Source organism: Cygnus olor, chromosome Z, assembly GCF_009769625.2.
Source record: "Cygnus olor isolate bCygOlo1 chromosome Z, bCygOlo1.pri.v2, whole genome shotgun sequence".
Taxonomy (NCBI): domain Eukaryota; kingdom Metazoa; phylum Chordata; class Aves; order Anseriformes; family Anatidae; genus Cygnus; species Cygnus olor.
In genome coordinates, this window is record NC_049198.1 from 20,444,335 (window position 1) to 20,466,125 (window position 21,791).

At 40.6% G+C, this 21,791-nt stretch overlaps 1 protein-coding gene across 1 annotated transcript; it reads right to left on the reverse strand.

Annotated features, from left to right (window-relative positions):
* Positions 1-252: 252 nt before the first annotated feature.
* DEPDC1B (DEP domain containing 1B) lies at positions 253-21,447 on the reverse strand. Its single transcript, XM_040542126.1, has 11 exons — positions 21,284-21,447; positions 20,599-20,864; positions 14,416-14,551; positions 12,431-12,558; positions 11,553-11,683; positions 9,448-9,495; positions 8,879-9,019; positions 2,751-2,917; positions 1,646-1,822; positions 772-957; positions 253-472 (listed from the first exon to the last, which is right to left on the reverse strand). The coding sequence occupies exons 1-11, from the start codon at positions 21,329-21,331 to the stop codon at positions 311-313; spliced, it is 1,590 nt and encodes a 529-aa protein (XP_040398060.1). The 5' UTR covers positions 21,332-21,447; the 3' UTR covers positions 253-310.
* Positions 21,448-21,791: the final 344 nt, after the last annotated feature.

Consider the following 21,791-nt stretch of genomic DNA (forward strand, 5'->3'; position numbering starts at 1 on the left):
CATTTAGACCTTGAAATGGTCAAACTACAGCAAGTGTACCTTATCACCCATGTAAATTAATCATCAAGTTTTTTAAAAAATACAAAATATTTTTAAAGTGTTTTACAAAAATACTGATATTGGTTCACATTCCTAACTCCTCAATACTTTCCTCTTCTTTTGACCTTTTTTTTTTTTTTTTTAAAACAGTCTCAATAGTATCCCCAGTACTTTTTTTTTTTTTATGAGTTAATTACATGCTGCTTAGGCTCCTTTTGCATGAGATCGATTGATATGTTCTGACTCAGTTCGATGATGTATTATAAACCGTTCACATCCGAAAACTTCTGGTTCTGTGAAATGGTTGAAAAGGCTTTTTTAAGGCCCACATCAGAATTGGTGGTTTCTGTTTAGATTTTTCATGAAATAGTACTGCTTCAGTTTCAGGGGTAGGAAATCGTTCTCTGTACACTTCAGGGTAAGATTTCTGAAACTAGAAAAACACATTAATTTAAAATGAAAAATTCATTCACACTTGGCATATTAAACAATGTCACCTCCATTTACAGAGCAAGAAAATTCCTCTATCAGACTCTCTATACGGAAAATTAACTGATATTTTCCAATATGGCTTGATTCATTACAGTACCTCTATTCAAAACAATTAAACAGCAGTAACTGCCCAAGATTATCTACTATTTTAAGCCTCAATATTTCTCTTGAATACTTTACACCTAAGTCTTGATAAAGAAATTTTAAAAATTCTGTAAAGACTGAGGAGGAATTATTTACTTGTTTGAGCTTCTTCTTCTTGTCTTTCACAGATATTTCTTTGTTCATTGCTATTTCTTCCAATAAAGCTGCCAGTGGTTCTTGAGAGCCAGTAGCCCTTTGGTATTCAAACTCATCTGTGCTGATTTGGTGACAAAAAGATGAAGCAGGAAAAGTTGCATCAGTGTCAGCTCCAGTGTATTTTATCTGTAAAAAGAGGGAAAAGAGCTGTTTTCTGCAACAAATTTGCAAAAACCGGCCTAATCAATTTGTCCATCATTTACGGACTATTAAAGTAATTTTGGTCATTAAAGTCATATATGGCCATTAAAGTCATTAAATGTTATTCACAGACATTAAATGGAAAAGGAGAAAAGACAATAAATTCTACTTATCTCCTGCACTATTTGAGCAAGTGCTAGCAAGTCAAAAAAACAAGATACAATGGAAGTCCACGTAACTCTGAAAAAGTTACAAATAACTAACTATTTCTTTAAGAAAACTTGGAAGGCTGAACTAAAAAGCAGATTTAAACAAAAAATATGGTATCAGGAAAAAGAAATAAAGTTATAAAAAAGTTGAGCAAGTATGGATGGCTCTGGAAGATTGGGATTCCATTCCTGGAGAAGATGATGCAGACCAAGACCACCAAGATGGGAACATATTTAAGAGTTCTTGTCTTTTAGTCATCGAGTCATTCAGGATCAGCATAGTTTCATTTAAATATGTTGTTATGATTGAGTATCAGCAGTCTGAATTAATTAGCTCTTCAAATGCTAGCAGAGACAGAACAAAGTGTTAGATCTGTCTTGTTGACCTGTAAGATCAACTGAAGACCAGAAAGCATAAGCACAGAAGCACAAAGGTTTTTTTATTTTTTCTACTTGACACCTACTTGGACTCTTTGGATATGTACAACATGTTCCTCTATAGACGATTTCAAGGAAGAAGGAACATTTAAGATCTCTTGATAATTGTCCATGAGAAAAGATACTAGTTTAGCAGCAAGCAGTTCATCCAAGTCCATTTCATCTTTAGAGCAAAGAATGCAACGGGAAAATGCCTGAACCATCTGGAAAAAAACATCATTATTGTATATTTTTCTGTTTATAGAGAAAAATAGGTTGTTTTAAAAAAGAGATCTTTTTAAAAAAGATTAACAGCACTATACTTACCATGCTTCCAATGCATCAGTAAAAAAAGAGCATTATGTACTGAGATGCTGAGTGGACTGAAAATGGCTCTTGCCCCATAAACATAATCTAACTCTTGATTTTTGGCATACAATGGCTGAATTCCATTTTATTCTCAAGACTTCATCAAATAGGCATTCCACGTGGCTTTTCCATTTAGATAGGGCAACGATATTTTCAAGATTTTAACACAGCAATTGAATAGAAGTTGCACACCAGAAGGAAGACTTGATGCCATTATTTTCAAATCCAAACTTCACATCCAGCTTACTACATGTAATCTCATACCAAAGTGTTCAGTTACAAGTCTTCTGGCTATGCACCAGTCACTTAACCTTTTAAGCACAGCCAGCACACAAGTTGTTCTGTCTTGTGTCATAGATGACACCACTAAATTAAAACTTAATACAAAGTACTTGTAAAGGATTGTAAAGGATTCACTTCTAAAAATAACATTTAGATTATAATGTAATTATTTTAATCAAATACAATTTAAAGTTGATTAAATTATAACTTTTGCAGTCAATAATTTAATTATTTTAATCAAATACCATTCATTATTAAACTCTTAATTGCTATGAAGCAAATTTGGATTTATGAATGCTACTATAGGATTTTTAAGGACTGGCTCTCCAGCCAAGTTTTATTGTCCTACTCCATGCAGAAGACTTGAAAGTTAGCCAGAAAGACTAGAAAAACTATTCATCAAATAAGCAAGCTGTATTTTGTACATGCTCTCTAGTAAGAATGTTTTATCTGTGCTTTTTCAAAAGCCTTGTCCAACTTTTTGCCTTTCACTATACTTACCAAGGTTCTGGTCCTCACTGATTCAGAAAGAGGTGGCAAATCTTGGTTAAAGCTAATTCTTGCCATCATCCTCACTAACAGCTGTAGTTTCCTCCGATTTTCTGGTGGCAGCAGGAGACAAGATATTTGAAGAGCTTCTACAGCCTTGCTGTGTTTTTGCAACAGACCTGGTTTATCAGGATCAGGAAATATGGCAACATTTCTCAATTATGATTTTCCATAAAATTTAATACAGCACTTTCAAATCCATCTCTAAATTCCTTCCCCACATATTCACAACTCCACTCCCCAAAGAGTCTAGAAATATATTCCTAGAACTGGACTCACTTCACACTACTCACTTTAAGTATTCACAAGACTACATATTAATTATCATAACCCAAAGCTGTAGATACTAGCAGATATGAGCTACAATATTTTAGTTCATCCTTTGCTTATTTATGACACTGACATCTGAATATGGCTGAGATATATGCACAGATGTAGCAACTGTATAAAAATAGCTGTCTGGTGCAACAACCTGCGAACCCAAACAAAACATGTGCTCATACTTCATTAACACCAATGATGATACATCCCCCAGACCTTTATAAGTTAAATTTGTGTTCTAATTCTACTTAAACTCTTGAGAAAAACATAGAATGTAAGCACACAAGATAAATTTGAAGATTGGATACATATAGTAAAATCTGGAGGTAGTTTATGCACCTATAAATAGGTTTTAACTTCAAAATATCATCCTCTTTTGGGTTTCTAAGGCTCATTCCAAGGCTCAGTGAAAGAAGCATCTACTAGACATTTGCTTAAGTAGAACTAGTATCAGATTAGAACAGCTGTCGGGAGAAAAACGTCTGATTGACTGTGTGGTTCCACACTGATGGCTAGCTAAGCTCCACCACATGGCTCTCTCACTCCCCCTCCTCAAAGGAAGAGGAAGAGAAAATACAATGGAAAGATAAGACTTGAAATAAGGGCAGGAAGATCACTTATGAATTACTGTCACAGGCAAAACATATTCAGCATACGGAAGATTAATGCAATTTATTGCCTACTACTAACAGACTAGAGCAGTGAGAACTAAAAGCAAACCAAAAACATTTTCCTGCCCTTCTATCCATTCTCCTCTATGTCTTTCCCCTAAGCAGTCCAGAGGAATGGTGGCTGCAGTCAGTCCCTGATGCTTCTCCTCCACCGCTCCCTCACGGTCACTCTCTGCCCCTGCTCCATTTGGGGTCCCTCCCACAGGATGCTGTCCCTCCCAAACTGAGCCTGCGGGGGCTGCCCACAGGCAGCAACTCTTCAAGAACTGCTCCCACATGGCTCCGTACCACGGGGTCCATCCCCCAGGAGCAAACTGCTCCAGCACGGGTCCCTCATGGGCGGCAGCTCCTCCCAGACCCCCTGCTCCTGCGTGGGCTCCTCTCCACGGGCTGCAGCTCTGGCCTGGGGCCTGCTCCTGCGGGGGCTCTCCGTGGGCCGCAGCCTCCTCCAGGCCACATCCACCTGCTCCAGCAGGGGCTCCTCCACGGGGGGGCTGCAGCGTAGAGATCTGCTCCATGTGGGACCCATGGGCTGCAGAGGGACAGCCTGCTCCGCCAGGGGCCTCTCCACAGGCCACAGGGGAACTGCTGCTGCGTGCCTGGAGCACCTCCTGCCCTCCTGCTGCACTCACCTGGGGGGCTGCAGGGCTGCTTCTCACTCCTTTGTCCCAGCTGCTGTTGTGCAGCAGTTGTTTTTTTCTCAACTGCAGCAGTTGTTTTTTATTTCTTGCACATAGATTTATGACTGAGAATTATCGCTGGTTTTGAAAGTCATGCTACATTAAAAAGTACAGTCATAGATACAGACCTGTTTTTCCATGATTTGTATATGCACAGGTTGCTAAGCAAATACTGCTTCAGAGGCAGCACTCAGTACTAGCAAGCCACCACTGACACTTATACAGGAGTACTGTGCAGTAAGCATTATCCTTTACATCCACCTAAAGCTTCATAACGGTCTGTACTTTGCCTTACTGCTAAGTGAAGACTGTATTATACATTAGGCAGAACCCCAAACTCTCCTCTTTCTCTCAGCTGAGCTCAGAAAGAATACCCCTCCTCCCCCAACCAAGAAACCCAGGTCTAGTCTCAGAAGAAATAATGCAAGTGATTAGAGATAACCTTGTTAGCAAAATAAGTCATGTATTTTCATCTTTTACTTCATAGAATGGTTTGGGTTTGAAGGGACCATTAAGATCACCCAGTTCGAACCTGCCATGGGCAGGGACACCTCCATTCACACCAGGTTGCTCAAGGCCCCTTCCAGCCTGGCCTTGAACACTTCCAGGGATGCGGCATCCACAGCTTCTTGGGCAATCTATGCCAGTGCCTCACCACCCTCACAGTAAAGAATCTCTTCCTTAGATCTAATGTGAGCCAACCCTCTGTTAGTTTAAAGCCATTCCCCCTTGTCCTGTCACTCCACTCCCTGACAAAGAGTCCCTCCCCAGCTTTCCTGTAGGCCCTTTTTTAGGTACTGGATGGCTGCTGTAATGTTTCCCTGGAAAGCCTTCTCTTCTCCAGGCTGAACCACCCCAACTCCCTCAGCCTGTCTTCACAGGAGAGGTGCTCCAGCCCTCTGATCATCTTCATGACCCTGCTTCTGGACTCACTCCAATGAGTCCATGTCCTTGTTTTGCTGGGGCCTCAGAGCTCAACACAGTACTCTAGGTAGGGTCTCACAAGAGCAGAGGAACAGGGACAATGACCTCCTTCTCCCTGCTGTCCACTGTTCTTTTGATGCAGCCCAGAAAGCCATCTGTACCCTGGGCTGCAAGTAGACATTGCTAGCTCATGTTCATTTTTCCTATCAACCAATAACCCCAAGCCCTTCTCAGGGCTGCTCTCAACCCATTTTCCATCCAGCCTGTATTTGTGCTTGAGATTGCCTGGGCCTGATGCAGGATCTTGCACTTGGCCTCGTTGAACCTCATGAGGTTCTCACATGCCCACCTCTCAAGTCTGTCCAGGTCCCTATGAATGACGTCCCTTTCCTCCAGCGTGTTGACCGCACCACACAACTTCGTGTCATTGGCAAACCTGCTGAGGATACCCTCAATCCCACTGTCCACATCACTGACAAAGATAATACCAGTCCCATCACAGAGCCCTGAGGAACACCATTTGTCATTGGTCTCCACTTGAATATCAAGCTGTTGAGCAGAACTCAAAGTGTGACCATCCAGCCAATTCTTTTTATCCACAGTGTTCCATCTGTCAAATGCATCTCTCCCCCATTTGGAGGCAAGGATGTTGTGTAAGACAGTACCAAATTCTTTGCACAAGTCCAGGTAAATGACATCAGTTGCTCTTCCCTATCCACCAATGCTGTAATCCTGTCACAGAAGGTCACCAAATTCATTAGACATGATTTGCCGTTGCTGACATGAAGCCATGCTGGCTCTCCAGTGACCTCTGTTCTCAGTGTGCCTTCGCACTGTTTCCAGGAGGATCTACTCCATGATCTTGCCTGGCACAGAGGCGAGACTGACAGGCCTGTAGTTCCAGTTCCCTGAGTCTTCTTATTTTTCCCTTTTTAAAAATGGGAGTTATGTTTTGCCTTTTCCAATCCCTGAGAACTTCACCAGACTGCCACGACTTCTCAAATATGACGGACAGAGGCTTAGCCACTACACCCACCAGTTCCCTCAGATGCATCTCATCAGATCCCATGCACTTGTGCACCTTTAAGTTCCTTAGCTCATCCTGAACACAAACTTCTCCTACAGTGGGCAGTTCTTCATTTCCCCAGTCCCTGCCTTTGAATTCTGTGACTTGGATAGTGTGGCTAGATAACCTGTAAGCAAAGACTGAGGCAAAGAAGTCATTCAGTACCTCAGTATTCTCCATATCACAGGTAACCATGTTCCATGTAACCCAGTCTCCTGTTTCCTTCTTGAGAGTGCCCACATTTTCACTAGTCTTGCTTTCCTGACATACCTATAGATGCTTTTCTTGTTACCTCTGACAGCCCTGGCCAGATTTAATATCACTGCTTCATCTTTCCTAACCTTATCCCTGTCTGCTCAGATAATACCTCCCGGACTCTGTCCTTGCTTCCACCCTCTGTAAGCTTTCTTTCTGTGTTTAAGTTTGGCCAGGAGCTCCTTCTTCATCCATACAGGCTTCCTAGCATTTTTGCCTGACTTCCTCTGTGTTGGGATGCATTATTCCTGAGTTTGGAGGCGGCGATTCTTAACTATTAACCAGTTTTCTCGTGCCCCTCTTCCCAGTGCTTTATCCAACAGTACTCAAGCAAGTAGATCCCTGTAGAGGCCAAAGTCTGCTCTCCTGAAGTCCAGAGTTGTAGGCTCTCTGCATACTCCTCACTGCCCTAAGGACTTTGAACTCCAACATTTCATGGTCATAGCAGCCTAAGCTGCCTTTGATCATTGCATTCCCGCAAGTCCCTCCCTGTTGGTGAGAACAAGGTCCAGCATAGCACCTCTCCTCACTAGCTCCTCTATCACTTGGAGAAGGAAGCTGTCATCAACATATTCCAGGGACATCCTGGATCATTGAAGCCCTGTCGTGTTGCGCCTCCAACAGATAAGTTTTTAAAGTTCCCCATGAGGCCCTGGCCTTTTGCATGTGAGGCTGCTCTTGTCTGTCTATAGAGGGCCTCATCCACTTTTTCTTCCTTGTCAGGTGGCCTGTAGCAGACACCCACTATAACATCACCTGTCCCTGCCCTCCCTTTAATCCTGACCCATAAATTCTCTGCAGATCCTTATCCATCCCCAGGAAGAGCTCCATGAGCTCCAGCTGGTCACTGACAGAGGATAACACCCCCTCCTCCTCATCTCCCCTGCCTGTCCTTCCTGAAGAGTCTGTATCCTTCCATTCCAACACTCCAGTCATGGGAGCCATAACACCACATCTCCGATGCCAATAAGATCACAGCCCAGCTGTGCACACCTCCAGTGCATCTTATTTACTGCCCATACTATGTGCATTTCATAGAATCAAATGGCTTTGTTTGGAAGGGACCTCAAAGATCACCAAGTTTCAACTCCCCTGCCATAGGGAGGGATACCACCCACTAGATCAGGTTGCCCAGGGCCTCATCTAACCTGGCCTTGAACACCTCCAGGGATGGGGCATCCACAACCTCCCCAGGCAACCTGTTCTAGTACCTCACCACCCTCTGAGGGAAGAATTTCCTCTTAACCTCTAATCTAAATCTCCCCTCTTTTAGTTTAAAATGATTCTCCCTTGTTCTATCATTATCTGATTGAGCAAAGAGTTGATCTCCATCTTTTTTATAAGTCCCTTCAAACTGAAAAATTTCAGAGAGGTCACCCTGGAACCTTCACTTCTGTAGGCTGAACACCCCCAGCTCTTTCAGCCTTTATTTGTAGGAGAGGTTCTCCAGCCCTCTGATCATCTTTGTGGCCCTCCTCTGGACCCACTCTAAAAGTGGGTCTAACACTCATCCTTCTTGTGCTGGGGGCTCCAGAACATGCATTTGTATAGAGGCATTTAAGTTGGGCCCCTTATTTGCGTTCTTACTGCTAATTCCAAGCAGTTTTGAGTGCAAAAAGGAGAGTTAGGCTCCATGACAGGAAGCCAAGTTGTCTTCTTGACCTCCCTCTATCGGCTAAATAAACCGAAACAAAGCAAACAAAGTAGGCTAGAAAGAATTAAGGATATTACCAAGAGTATCCATTGTCTAAGATAAAAGTCAAAGAAAAGAAACTGCATTCAATTTGAAGCGAGATTGTCAACTAGGTACTAACAAAGTATTAAAATACTAAATTCTAAAAAGCAAACTACTTTAACAGTAACTGACAAGTCTCTGTACTTATTGAAAGAGTGGTATATAACCTTAGCAATTAGTCAATGTACTTATTCTGAATTCTTTTTTCAACACCAAAGTTCATTAAATGCAATGTTATCCCCTGATTACTATAAAAGCTCAGAAAAAATGGCATGCTACAAAGTATGTTTACTTTTGAACTCAGAATTTGTTCTTTCCTGAAACACAAACATAAAATGTAATCTAATATTTTCATACTTACTGTATCTCAGGGGGCTTAGGGTGTTAATTCAAAAGAATATATTTTTGTTAAATCCAGGACCACTTACCTAACACACAGACAAAAATATCAAAAAAATTAAATGTAAGAAGCGGTTCTTTCATCTGGCCAAAGTAGTCCAATATAGTTTTGAAGACATCTCTTTCAAATCCTGAATATGTAGGCTGCTTCAAATCTGAGCAGCTTGGCCCTAAAAAAACAAAGAGAAAAAGACAGTTAATTTGCAGTTACCAACCTGGTCTGTATTTTCTATTCCAGACCATATAAATGCAAATTCTATCAGAAAAACAAAACAAAAGCTTAGACAAACTATTCAAAATAACTTTTTCCATATATTTCCAATAGATCTAGTGAAAGTACACAAAAAAAATATGAGTAGGTATGAAATAACATGAATAGAATCTATATATACATTTCATGGAAATAAACTGCATTGTCAGGAGAAAATACGCTCAATATTCTTTTCCAGCTTTGCTTTCAAGGCCAGGATCAGAGAAAATATTGACTGTGAATATAAATTATATATGATGAAGTGGTAAAGGAACAGTCAGTTCAGTTGATTTTTTAATGGGCTTTTAATATTTTTCCGTTTTACTTACAATTTTCCCATTTACTTACAATTTGCTAGGCATTTCATTGCTGACAATATCCAGTGAGGTAGGTCCTCTGCACAGGGGAAAAGCACAGAGAAATGAAAAGGTTAAATAAATCTGAGACACTTGTTAAACAAATTCTAAGATAATAGTGAAACTGAAAATTCATTAAGTTACTTCTATAAGTAGATTGATTGCAAAAGCATTTTATTCATGAATATACAAATATCTTCATCATACAGTTTGAATTGGATCTATACTATAGAACTTTCAGTACTCAGTATCAGTTACACTACTGCTTGTACAGCTCAATCAGCAAAACCAATCACATAGCAAATCCTTACTGTGCCTTGTAAAAAGTTAGCCAAGTGCCTTCAAACCACACCTTCACTGCTGCATTACAATAAATTGCTTATTTAGCACTGAAGACGATGAATAGCACTCGCACATTCAGTTCTGTCATTTCTGACAAGGGGAAAGTAGTATCTTGAAGTGCTCCAATTGTTTGGAAAATGGACTTGTATATGCTCTAGAGTCATTTACTTCCACAAACCAAGTCAGATTCCTACATGATACGTCACTTCGCTACAGATCTTGTGGAAAACAAGGTGGTAATATTTTCAGTAACCTATCACAGCAGAAGTGCTTTCATCTCTTCCTGATGAGCAAAGTAGTTTTAAACTTGGTACTAGTTTCAAAACATGTTGACTGAAAGCTCAAAAATGAAAAGTTCTAAGCTCCTGTGTGTATTTTGATGCTTTCTCAGTTTTTACTAAGTATTGCCTTCATGTAGACACTCCAATTCAGGTTAGACTTCATACACTCCATACAAGGTTAGAGTTCTTCAGCCTAACTTGACAAAGCCAGCTTCAGATGAAAAATATCCCTACCCTTGAAAGTGAAAACTCACTGCTCTTTCATCTTCTTTCAATGCTGATGCGGTGGTTTCACACTGGTAAGTAGCTAAGCTAACCACATGGCTCTCTAACTCCCCCTCCTCAAAGGAAAAGGAGGAAAAAATACAATGGAAAAGGGATCAAGGGTTGAAATAAGGACAGGGAGATTGCTCATGGATTACCATCACAGGCAAAACAGACTCAGATTAAGGGATATTAATGTAATTTATTGTCTATTGCTAATAACAGACTAGAGCAGTGAAAAGTCAAAAACACTTTTCTCCCCATCCACTCACCTTTTCGTACCTCTTCCCCCCCAAACACACACACAGTGGGGCAGGGGAACAGGGGCAACAGTCAGTCCATCATGCTTTGTCTCTGCCGCTCCTTGCCCCTGACTCTCCTTCTGCTCCACCATGGGGTCCCTCACAAGGCATGCTGTCCTACCCAGACTGATCCGATGTGGGCTTCCCACAAGCAGTAGCTCTTAAAGAACCGTTTCAATATGGGTTGCGCCACAGGGTCCATCTTTCAGTAATGGACTACTACATCGGTCCCCCATAGGCAGCCGCTCCCACTAGACCTCACGCTCCACCAAGGGCACCTCCATGGGCTGCAGTGTGGAAATCTCTTCCACTGTGGTACACCATGGTGGGCAGGAGGACAGCCTGCTCCACCGTGGGCCTCTCCACTACAGGCTGCCAGAGAAATTCTGCTACAGCACTTGGAGCACCTACACCACCTCCTTGGTGTCTGTGGGGTTGTTTTGCTGGTTCTCACTCCACTCTCCGAGCTGCTGTAGCACAGCAGTTTGGTTTTTTTTTTTTTTTCCTCTCCCTTTCCTAAATCTGTTCTCCCAGAGGCCCAATCAGTGTCACTCACTGGATCAGCTCTGGCCAGCAGCAGGAACCTTTTGGAGCCAGCTCTTGTCTAACATGGGGCAGCTGCTGGGCTGTGCTCTCACCGGCCACCCTGGTAGCTCCTCTGCTACCAATGCATTGCCACATAAATCTAATACAATTACTAAAGCAGGGATATGTTCAGGAGTAAATACAGAAGAATAAACACTGATCCTTGTTATTTGGACAATAGCATAGTCAGTAAAAACTCTAGTATGTTTGTATGACCACATCTAAAGATGCTACATGTTAGTATAGATTAGAATTAATGTTGTTTCTTTCCTTAAACCAATAAACTACAATATAAAAAAGGTGAAAATTTCTAAAATACTCACTTGACTTGTCTTCTAAAGTGACGATGCCTTGCTTATTGACATTGTATGCATTTTGGACAATATGCTTTGAATTCACAAGCTTCGTGTCCAACACTTCATCCAGAGAATTCAAACCCAAGACCTTTTGTAGTCTGCAAAAATATATAAGCACATAGTATGTACATCATCTGATCTGAAAGAGGTAAACAAAGTATTACAATATATAGTTTTGAAAGGGTATTCTTTCCATTAATTGTCTTAGTCACAAACATGTAGAGGATAGAGAATTTAGACATCTATTCTCCAATCATTTAAACTTCTATCCTACTGCAGCAGATCAGGTTTGTTACAGAGATGGTGTGCCAAGCCTAGATAAAAAGAACACATTAGTAAAGACTCAACTGTGGTGTAAAAATAGCTAATGTATATTTTTGCAGGAGGAAAAAAAATATTCTAAATTAAAGCCCTCAATTTTGCATAAGATATTCGTTCTGAAGAATATAACAAATATCTCAAAGCCTTCTGTACTCAGATATTATGTTTCTTATATTAAGTATTATACTTGTCATTAAATGGTGTCATGGTATCATACCCATACAAGAGTGATTCAGTTTCATGAAAAGAAAAAGATTAACGAAAATGTGATTAAACAAAACAAGCCAACACAATAAAAGGACTTATATACTACAACAGGAAAGAAAAATTCTGAAGGTATTAAACAGTTTCCTTGTGGAAGTTATCTGCTGAATTTGATAGACAAATAACAGGTGGTATAGTTAGTCTAGCCACTGTGACTTTAATGGCATTAATGAAATGTCAGTGGATGAAATTATAAGTACTGCTAGAGAAGACAGACAAGACTATTGCGTACTATACAGTCCTACTCTACAAATGCTCACCGTGACAAAGTCATGGACTTCCATATCTCTTCTATATTTGCTTGTGTTAACTCCCTGCGGAGAACAAGTTTGCATGCTGGTACTTCCCCTATAGCTATACTGTGACGCTTGTACCACATTTCAGAGTTCTAAAATCAGAAAAAAACACTTCTCATTAGCTGATGATTTTTCAAATATTAAACAGTATAACATTTGTGGTAGAGCATGTTTCCTATTACTAGTGATCTAGTTATTCTTAAGTTCTAGCAAAACCTCCAGAATGCAAGTATTTAGGTTTCATAGATGTGCAACATCTTCTCTTTTATATAACTTCTCCAAAGCTGAAAAATCACATCACTGACCATTAAAACTCATGTCAATAGCACCTAGTCCTTTCTTCAGAACCTGGCCCTGATTAAAACTAGTTCAAGTCACTTGTTTTCAACTACCATTCCACCATTATAACAGGAATGTAAAAACAAGAATGAAAGCCTGTGTGACTATTTGCCCTTTACTCAGCATTCAGATCCCAGCCTGAAGCTTGAAGATTGTCATCAGTGTGTCAATGTGTACACATACAATACAAGTTATGTCAGCAACATACCTTAAAGCAGTGCTCTGGATCATTCCCAGTTACTGTGCTTTGACTTGCATCACAACCATCCTAGATCACATTAACAGTATTCCTTGTGATTACAACTAAGCCACAAAATGCACTCCAGGAACACGCCTAATTACTCCAACCACTAGTCGTGTCATGAAGTGACAGACAAGAGCTAGTTTGAAAGGACACCCTCTGAAACTAATATCTGGCTTTCCATATCAGTATTTCAGTACCCAGGTCCGTGTCTATCAATTCACACGTAGACAATAAGTGCTCTGATTGATGCTGCAGCAATTTATGGTTTGCTTAAACCACTTTCAATTACCTGTCCACTTCACCCTTCTACTGGAAGGAACACCTTTTTTATAAGGCAGCCAGCAGAAGCAACCTTATTCCTTTGCCACAATTTCTTAAAGTTAGAGTCCTCTGTATTAACCAAATCTGCCAATGAATATGCTTTTGAGTTATGCCAGATTTCATGCTGTCACATCCGAGACAGATGTAGATTGGCAGACCTTTGCTAACTCTTATCAGGGCAATAATCCTTTTCAGGGAACAGACGTTTATTCAGGACCTCTAGACGTCCAGCAGAATGGTAGGAACTACTTTTCCAAACAGATCTCCAAGAAATCCAAAGCTAAAGCCCTGCACTGAACAGCATTAATAAAAAGGCCAGAGTTATCGAAGATGTCCCAGCAGTTTACAAAAAGGATGTGAACACTCAATGTACACTGGAAGAAAAGTTCAGAGCAAAGGTAACTCAGGAGGCCTATACTTTTAGGATGTCAAATTAGTAAGAAGTGATACAATTTTATTTTACTTATAAAAGCAATTTTTTTTCCAATAACTTTGCAAAAGCTGGATCAAACCAAATGAATACAGAGTACAATGATTCTCCAAGCTCAAAAAAGGCTGACAACAAAGCTAGGGCAACTTCTCCTTAGCCACAATATACTCCTTATAAAAAAAAAAGGAAATTGAGTCACCAGCAACTTCACAGTAGCTAGAAAGGGATTAATACTGTATATATTCTGCTACATGAAGAATTTGAATAGGAGTTACATTGTAGGTGACATTAAAGGAACTATTTTGTCTTGTAGTATAACAGATGCTTAGATGCGTTACTGGAATTAGAGCACACTGAGAGGTAAACACATTGGCAAATGCAACCATGCTGAATTTAGGATGCCAAGGACATTACAGTCTGTAGCAGAAAGAAAACTTAAAACCAACATCCTCAGCAAATACTTAAGAACAACTTTCACTTCACGTACATTTAAAATAAAAGCATTTTACATTTAAATCTATAACCAAATATTTTGTGCCACAATGAAGAAATCATTGGTTGAAATTGCTTTCCAGACATGCATATGTCTGAGGAAATGAAAAATGGATATCTTACCATTGTGACAGATTTCACCGGGATGTGTTCTTGGGAAACGCCAACCTTTGTTTCATTCCAGTCTGGAAATTTAATGACTTCCTTTCCAAATGAAGGTTTCTTTGGGTATGGCTTCAGAGGTGAGGAAGGAGGAAATCTGTAATTGGAGAACACTCTTAATGCTTCTGAACTCCACACTGTTCAGTATTTATTAATGCAAAACCATGTACTAGACCTTCACGTGTAAACACAGCAAAAGCCTTAGAGATGCACAATGCAACTTAGTTGCCTGAAGACAGGTGTTGAATAAAAGTTCAGACATCTTAAAATGTCTCATTTGGCCTCCCTGTGCTGCTCCAGAGTAGTTCAAGTCCCTTGTACAGCCCGTGACATATCTGAAAGACTTGGGTGGACATTTGATATCCCAGCGTGTCTCAAATAGCACGAGCTGCCTATACTCAACAACTGACCCTGGTCTTCACTAGAAGTTGTTGATTCTGCTGAAAAAGCTGTAGATAGATTTCCCTCATGTCATGTGCACTGCTAGCATGCGTGTCCTAAAGCACGTAAGTAAAGGCCAGGCGGGATGGGGCTTTGTGCAACCTGGTCTAGTGGGAGGTGTCCCTGCCCATGGCAGGGGGATTGAAATTAGATGGTCTTTAAAGTCCCTTCCAACCCAAACCATTCTGTGATAACTAAGTCATCTGATTAACACTTTGATTTAATTAGAATGCGTGCAAGTGTCTACACAAAGTTTTGTCCACATTACCATGTTCTTCTGTGTCTACATGCTTTCTATGCGAAGACCATATCCAGCAGTTCTGGAGTATTTTTCCAGCTGTTTGTGCAGGAAGCTCATTCACCGTTAAAGGCAATTCAAGAAATGCTTTGAAATTGGCAGAAAAACCTAAGCTAGCTCTTGCAGATATTGGAAAAAAAAAACAACTCCAAATCACATTAAACTCAGCCACATCTTCAACTTGACCAGAATTAAATTACCTGCAAAACTAGGCAAGAGCACATACAAAGGAATAAATGGCAACACATCAGAAAGAAAAATGTTTCATAACATTCTTCATAAGCAGATCTCATTTACCTGCACTTCTACGTTTTAGATCCTGAGTTTCCTTGTGCTTCAAGAAATTGCTTCTGCCTCCTTCATTCCCTTGATCAGAATGTAAAGGGTGCTTAAGGCAACAAGAGCCTGTACACCACTGCGTAGCACACATTCATATCCTAACAGAAAGCTTCCCACGCTCAAGAAATGCTCAAATTCTCTCTGAAGTTTAACCCCACCTCTCAAGGCAGTTCCAACATTCTATTAGTTTTCCAATTAGATTTGTCTTGTAGTTTTATTAGTCCAGTAGCAATATACTGCATGGGTCAAACTCTTTATGGTTTTGACTACGCAACACTGAGCCCATTTGCTATGTTCAACAAAGCTCTTCAAGAAAATCTCTGTATCACAGGGAGGTATCACAACAAACCCTGAGGGAGGGTAGGAAGCATCTTATGCCAATCCTGGAAATTTACTTTGTCTTTTAAAAGTACATTGCAGAAGATGTTCAGCTGCGTTAACTATTTTTTCAACAATTATTTGTTGGAGTTTAAGGCTGTAACATCTGTTGCCTTCTTCCTTTGCTTTACAGTATTCTCAGTAGTTTCCTCTTTCCCTTCAAGTTAAAATTAACTTCTAGCTTTGTCACTTTCTACCCCAATTCCTCAAAGAATCATCAGTAAAGGAACGAGTTCTTACAACCAGAAAAGTATGTGCATTCCTCCTTTTCAGGTATGACAGCAAGGTGCAGATAGAGCCAAGCTTTTGGACACCCAATGAAAAGCCTCTGGTTTTATGTTTAATAGAAGAACAATAGGTAAGAGCTAATACCTGGGAAGCATTCCAAGACTGACATGTTTTTCAACCAGCAATACTAGTTTTATAAGTCTAGAGAAGGAAGAAATAAAGCTACTTGTTAAAGGCAATGTCAACTAACCTTGAGTTGATGGTGTAACAAATGCCACAGATGAATTCCCAGAGGTTTACTAGCAGTGCACATGTACTGATCCTTTTGCTTTTAATACAATTGCTTTGATTTCAAGAAATGTAAAGCCTGAAAGCTTCCAAAACTGTAACATATCATTGTTATAGACTACACTGAGCCAGTAGGTCAGACTCACAGACAGCCTTCACTTATTTTAGAAGCCATAATACTTTTCTCACTCACATCTAATAGTTTTCTAACATTCTCACGCAAACAAACATTTGGCAACATCTGTTTTATGTTTTCTATGGAGTGAATAATAGAGGACAACTACAGTTATACAAGAAATTAAGGAAAGATTCAACTACCTTGTTTCCAATGACAACTCTGCAGAGTACAATTGCAGTTACAGTCAATTACCATAGAAATTTATAGAAAAGATGTTGAGCACATCAAGCTTTAAAGAGTAAGGATTACCAACAGAACTGAAAGCTCCTTGCATTTCTACTTAGAACATGGTGAGACATGCATTTGAAAAATTAACATTGGGGATATCCACCAGAGGGAGCTGCCAGGACATTTAATACATGAGTACAAGCATTCTGGAAGACTGATGTTTAGCTCCAAAAATAGGAAAAAAGCATGTTTTAATACTTAAACACACAAAGATCAAAAATATGAGTATCCTACATATTTTATTTATGCATCATTGGCAGTGGAGAAAAAGCTGGCTTCTATTCAAAATGCATGAAAGGTATACAAATTTATTTTAAAAATAAATAACTGTTCAGTTAGTCGCTTAGTTGCCTTTTGACGATAAAAAAGTTAAGGTAGTTATCACCAAAGAGCTCTCTTTATAGAGTTTAGTCTAATAGCAGAATATAAAATAAAATGAAAGGCATAGAGATAATTCACCCAACTCCTACAGCCAGCTCATAGAAGTCATGGCTGAAAATACAAAGGAGAAATGAACAAAATTTGAATAAGTCATGATTATATTACAAAAAAACACCACCAACCATTACACAGAATGTAGATATATAGCAAACTACAGTTGTATATATAAATATAAATTCAGAAAAAAAATTTTTGACAAAAGGGAGTCAAAGTCTGGGAAGAAAGGAAACAATATTCAACATGTATAGCACCATTTTTATTTTTTTTTAAAGATAAAACACAGCACCTCTGTGCAGATAAAGAACAGAGAGCAGGAGTAGGCTAGGAAGTACACCAAACCAGTAACAGACTTATCAGAATGGGTTCTATCAGTGACTAATCATTTTAATATTTCAGAACACACACTGCTTTTCTGTCATTCAAAGACTGGGGGATGGGAGAAGGAAAAGGAAGTGATGGTCAGCAAAAACCCTGAGTCTGTGTTTGCAGGACACCTTAATATTCAAAATGTCAGACTGCCACCTTTTCAATTTTGAATGAAAAGCTAGTAATGTCCAACACAAGTATGAGAATGTTCTGTTTGTGTCACACATTTATCAGTTTACAGAATCTGATATAGAACACTGGTAGGAAGAATAAAACACACTTCACACCAAAACATAAGCTATCAGTAGATGAAACCTATGCTGTGGTAAAGAGATCAAAGGAAGCCACCAGGTCTACAAAAGCTATATTTGCATCCCCCACACGGTACAACCCATAGGTTCACAGTAGTCTCTAAACTTTCTCCTCACAATGTACTTGTTCCTAATTTACTCAGGGTAGCAAAAACAAATAGGAACAGAACCCTCAAAAGTTTCAGAAAAAATGGAAGGTACATTGTACTGCATGAGAAAAGATTTGCTCTGCACAGCTTGCATAAAGACCTAATCTTGGAAGGAGACATGCCAGAATACTAGCATAAACAGAACAAATAGGTAGTCCTTTTATTTCTTCATCTGCAAGCAGACTTATATTTGAATGTTTTAAGTTAAGGTTTTATTTGTACACTGCTTTCCCTGAGCTTCTTCTGATTTGAGGACAGTTTGAATGTTGGTGGCTAACCAACAGTCCTCACCTGGAGGATAAAATCCATAAGGAATATGGCTCCTATGTAGGATGGACTGGAGGACATTGAAAGGATTAGAGTGCATCTTCACAGATTATGCCATTACTTGGGAGCAAGTATTAGAAGTAACAGGAGACTGACAAGTCCAGTAAAGCAAAGCTTGTGAAAGCTCTCTGAGAAAATAAAAGCTAAAGCTCGAATTCATAAGATCTAAGATAAGCTTAGAATCAGTCTATCACCCAGTACCAACATAAAACACCAGAGGACATCAATTATTATTCATTTGTCCTACTGTTTCCACATCAAATGTGGCTTTAAATGAAAGTATTCCATTCTTCTTTTAAATGATTGTTTGTACAACCAATAAGAATTGTTTGTACAAACAACCAAAGGATTGTTTGTACAAGCAACAACAGTTTGTACAACCAGCAACCTGTGCCCTCCCCTTACTCTCCTCCTCTCCTGCATTTCTTCAAAACGCTGCTCCTTCCTCAGCACTGCTGCTCAAATAGACACCTGAAATTATCCTTAGAACCAAGTTTGCAGTCTTTCTATTCCATTTCATGAACATAATCCCTAGAACCACCAAACCAGTACTCTGAGAGATGTGATATCAATCTCTGTTCTCTGTCACTCTCAGCATTTTTATGCTACTACCCTCTGATCATCTTCCCAGCAGAAGATGATCTGTAGCTTAAGAGAAGAGACAGCTGCTTTTCCATTTCTATTTAAACCAGCTAGAAGCCCACACCTTCACATTTAACCTTTGACTCCAGCTTGAAGTTCGGATCTAAGAGTCCCTACAGCTTGTTCTCTATGCCTGTCTTCCAGCCTCAACTAGTCAATGATTACCTGCACCATCCCTCCTACAGGAGCCATAAACAGGTGGCCAGAAGAAAGTTTAAGAAGAGGACAACACACAATACTTAACAGAGTCCTCACCCAGCCTGCAGTCATTCTCAGCTCACAAACTTCATGAGCAGCGTATCATTTGTAGATACTTAGGAAGAGACTTTCTTGGATGAACTTGTCAAAATATTTTCCATTTACAAGTCACCAGGTCCTTAGAAGCTGAATGTCAAATTTCAGAATTTAACATTTCCCTTTATTATTGATTACATTGAATTCCCCTTTGTGGAGCTAAATGAACAATTCCATGAACAATGGCACAGCACAGCTATACAGCAAAGCAAAAAAGCTTAGGCATCATTTTGCAAACAGATTAGTTGAGATCGCAAATCAAAACAAGAATCTGTCTTTACATGAAATGAAAGGCATGTTTTTCCATGTATTAGGTTAAAAGAAATAGGTATAAAAAATTCATTACAAAATATCAACACAAAAATTCTGTAAGAAGAGGACTAACAAGTAGAAGCGTATCATTATTGCTTACCTATTTTCCTTATAGATCTGCATGAAGAGAGCTCCCACTACCTCAAAAGAATCATCACAATGTAAGTGACACACCCATGCTCAGGCTAATGCTAATTTTAACATTACTAAACAGGACAACATCAGAAGGTACAAATTTGGAACCTGCAACTTCTTAACACCCAAGCCTTAACTGAAGTCATAAGAGATCAGAGAACAGCCTCCAACGCTAAGCTTTCATCGCAAATAAAATTGTTTTCCTCTGTTGACAAACCACAAGTAACAAGGTTAAACAATCTCCTTTGAACGTGAGCAAATAAAAATTTCTCAGTTTCAAAAAATATCTTATCTAAAGGATACATTGATGACCCAAGGCATACAAAAAAAAACATTGTTACGAATAACTTTTAAATGCAGATGTCTTTCTCTTCTCTTAGAAGAAATGGAAACATAGCACAGAGTAGCAGTGGGCGGGGTTGGGTGCTTAGTGTCATCCTGACTTTCAGCAGCACCTTTTTCACACACGGTTTCAGTCACCAACAAACCTGATGTCTATCTAGCAAACAGAAGTCACTACCTTCTAAAAGCTGCAAAAGCTTTTGCTAGTATTCATCAAATTGAAATCAAGTTAAAAGTTCCCTAAAACTATTTAAAAAATAAAAATGAAACATTAAACCTGACCCTTATCATCACTAGAAAGACGAATGCCTTTAACAGGAAGGAAAAGGAAAAAAAACATTGATACCATTCCAACAGCATTTCACAAAAATATTTGCAAGACAAAATAAAAGTTATTAGTGTATTCATAAAACTGAAGTTTTGCAGGGTCGTCATATATAGACTTACCTATACAAATGGCCATCATCTTGAAAGTCCTCTTTACCCCATCTTCCTTTAATATCTTCAATAACATGATTTTTCAGGAACTTTTTAAGCAGCTTAACCGTTTGACTGCGAGTCACTTCAGGGCCAAAGTTTTGATTGGAGCCGAGTAGTTCATGTAAACAGTCCACGGCCTCTGAGGCTTTGAAGCAACGCTCGTAGCTTTTGAAGCGGCACCGATGCTTCCGTAAGGGCATCGCGGCACGAAAGAGTTCAATTATCTCGTTCCACTGGGAAAGGGGAACAAAGGAAACCGTTACGGGGAATGTTGCACGGGAAACATTTTGGTTGTACGAAAGGAACTGAAAATTCAGACGGATGTGAATACAGAAGCGCATACTTTTGGATCACCTGTGCTGGCAAGCGCTCTGAAACGTGAAACTATGGTTTAAATAGTTGAGATGTGAGAACATAAGAAGGGGAACAGGGGAATCTACAGCCTTGTGCTACCTACAGCCGCAGCTAGGGCTTTGAATCCCCCCCTTAGGGCTTTAAATCTCCTCCCGGCCGCTACCGGGAGATCCCCACACACACCCCTGGGCGGGGAGGTAGACCCCTCAGAGGCAACCCGGGGCCCGCAGCGGAGGGGCAGGCACCGAGTGGATCCCGGAGGGCACTCCCTCCCTCCCTCCCTCCCTCCCTCACTCACCAGCCGCGTGGCGCGGTAGGGCCCGGGGCCCACCAGCCGCGCCGACATGGGGGCGGCCGGGCCGGGCCGGGCCGGGCAGCGCCGTCCCCAGGGAAACCACCAGCCGCACGCGCCGCGCCCGCCGACCGTTTGAATCCCGGCCTGCCGGGAGCTGCCTTTTCCCATTGGGCAGCCGCTGGTCCACGTGACCCACGCGCCGCCGCCTCGGATTAGTGGAGGCCGACCCTGCCTTGCCCCGCCCCCTTGTATAGCCCGGTGAGGGGGCGGGGCTGGGCGTAACGGATCCGTCCCCACACACAGACACAGGGAGGGGAAATGGCGGTTGCTGGGCGGGGCGGCTTCTCACAGCGCCCGTCGGTGGGGCGGTTCGGCTTCCCGCGGGAGGCTTGTTTTTCTCAAAACGGGCATTAACTGCCGGTTTTCCTTTCTGTGGCTGAGCAGAAAATGGTTCAGGACAGGGGTCCAGGCGTTGGCTTGGCAATCGCTCAAACGGTAGCAATGGAAGATG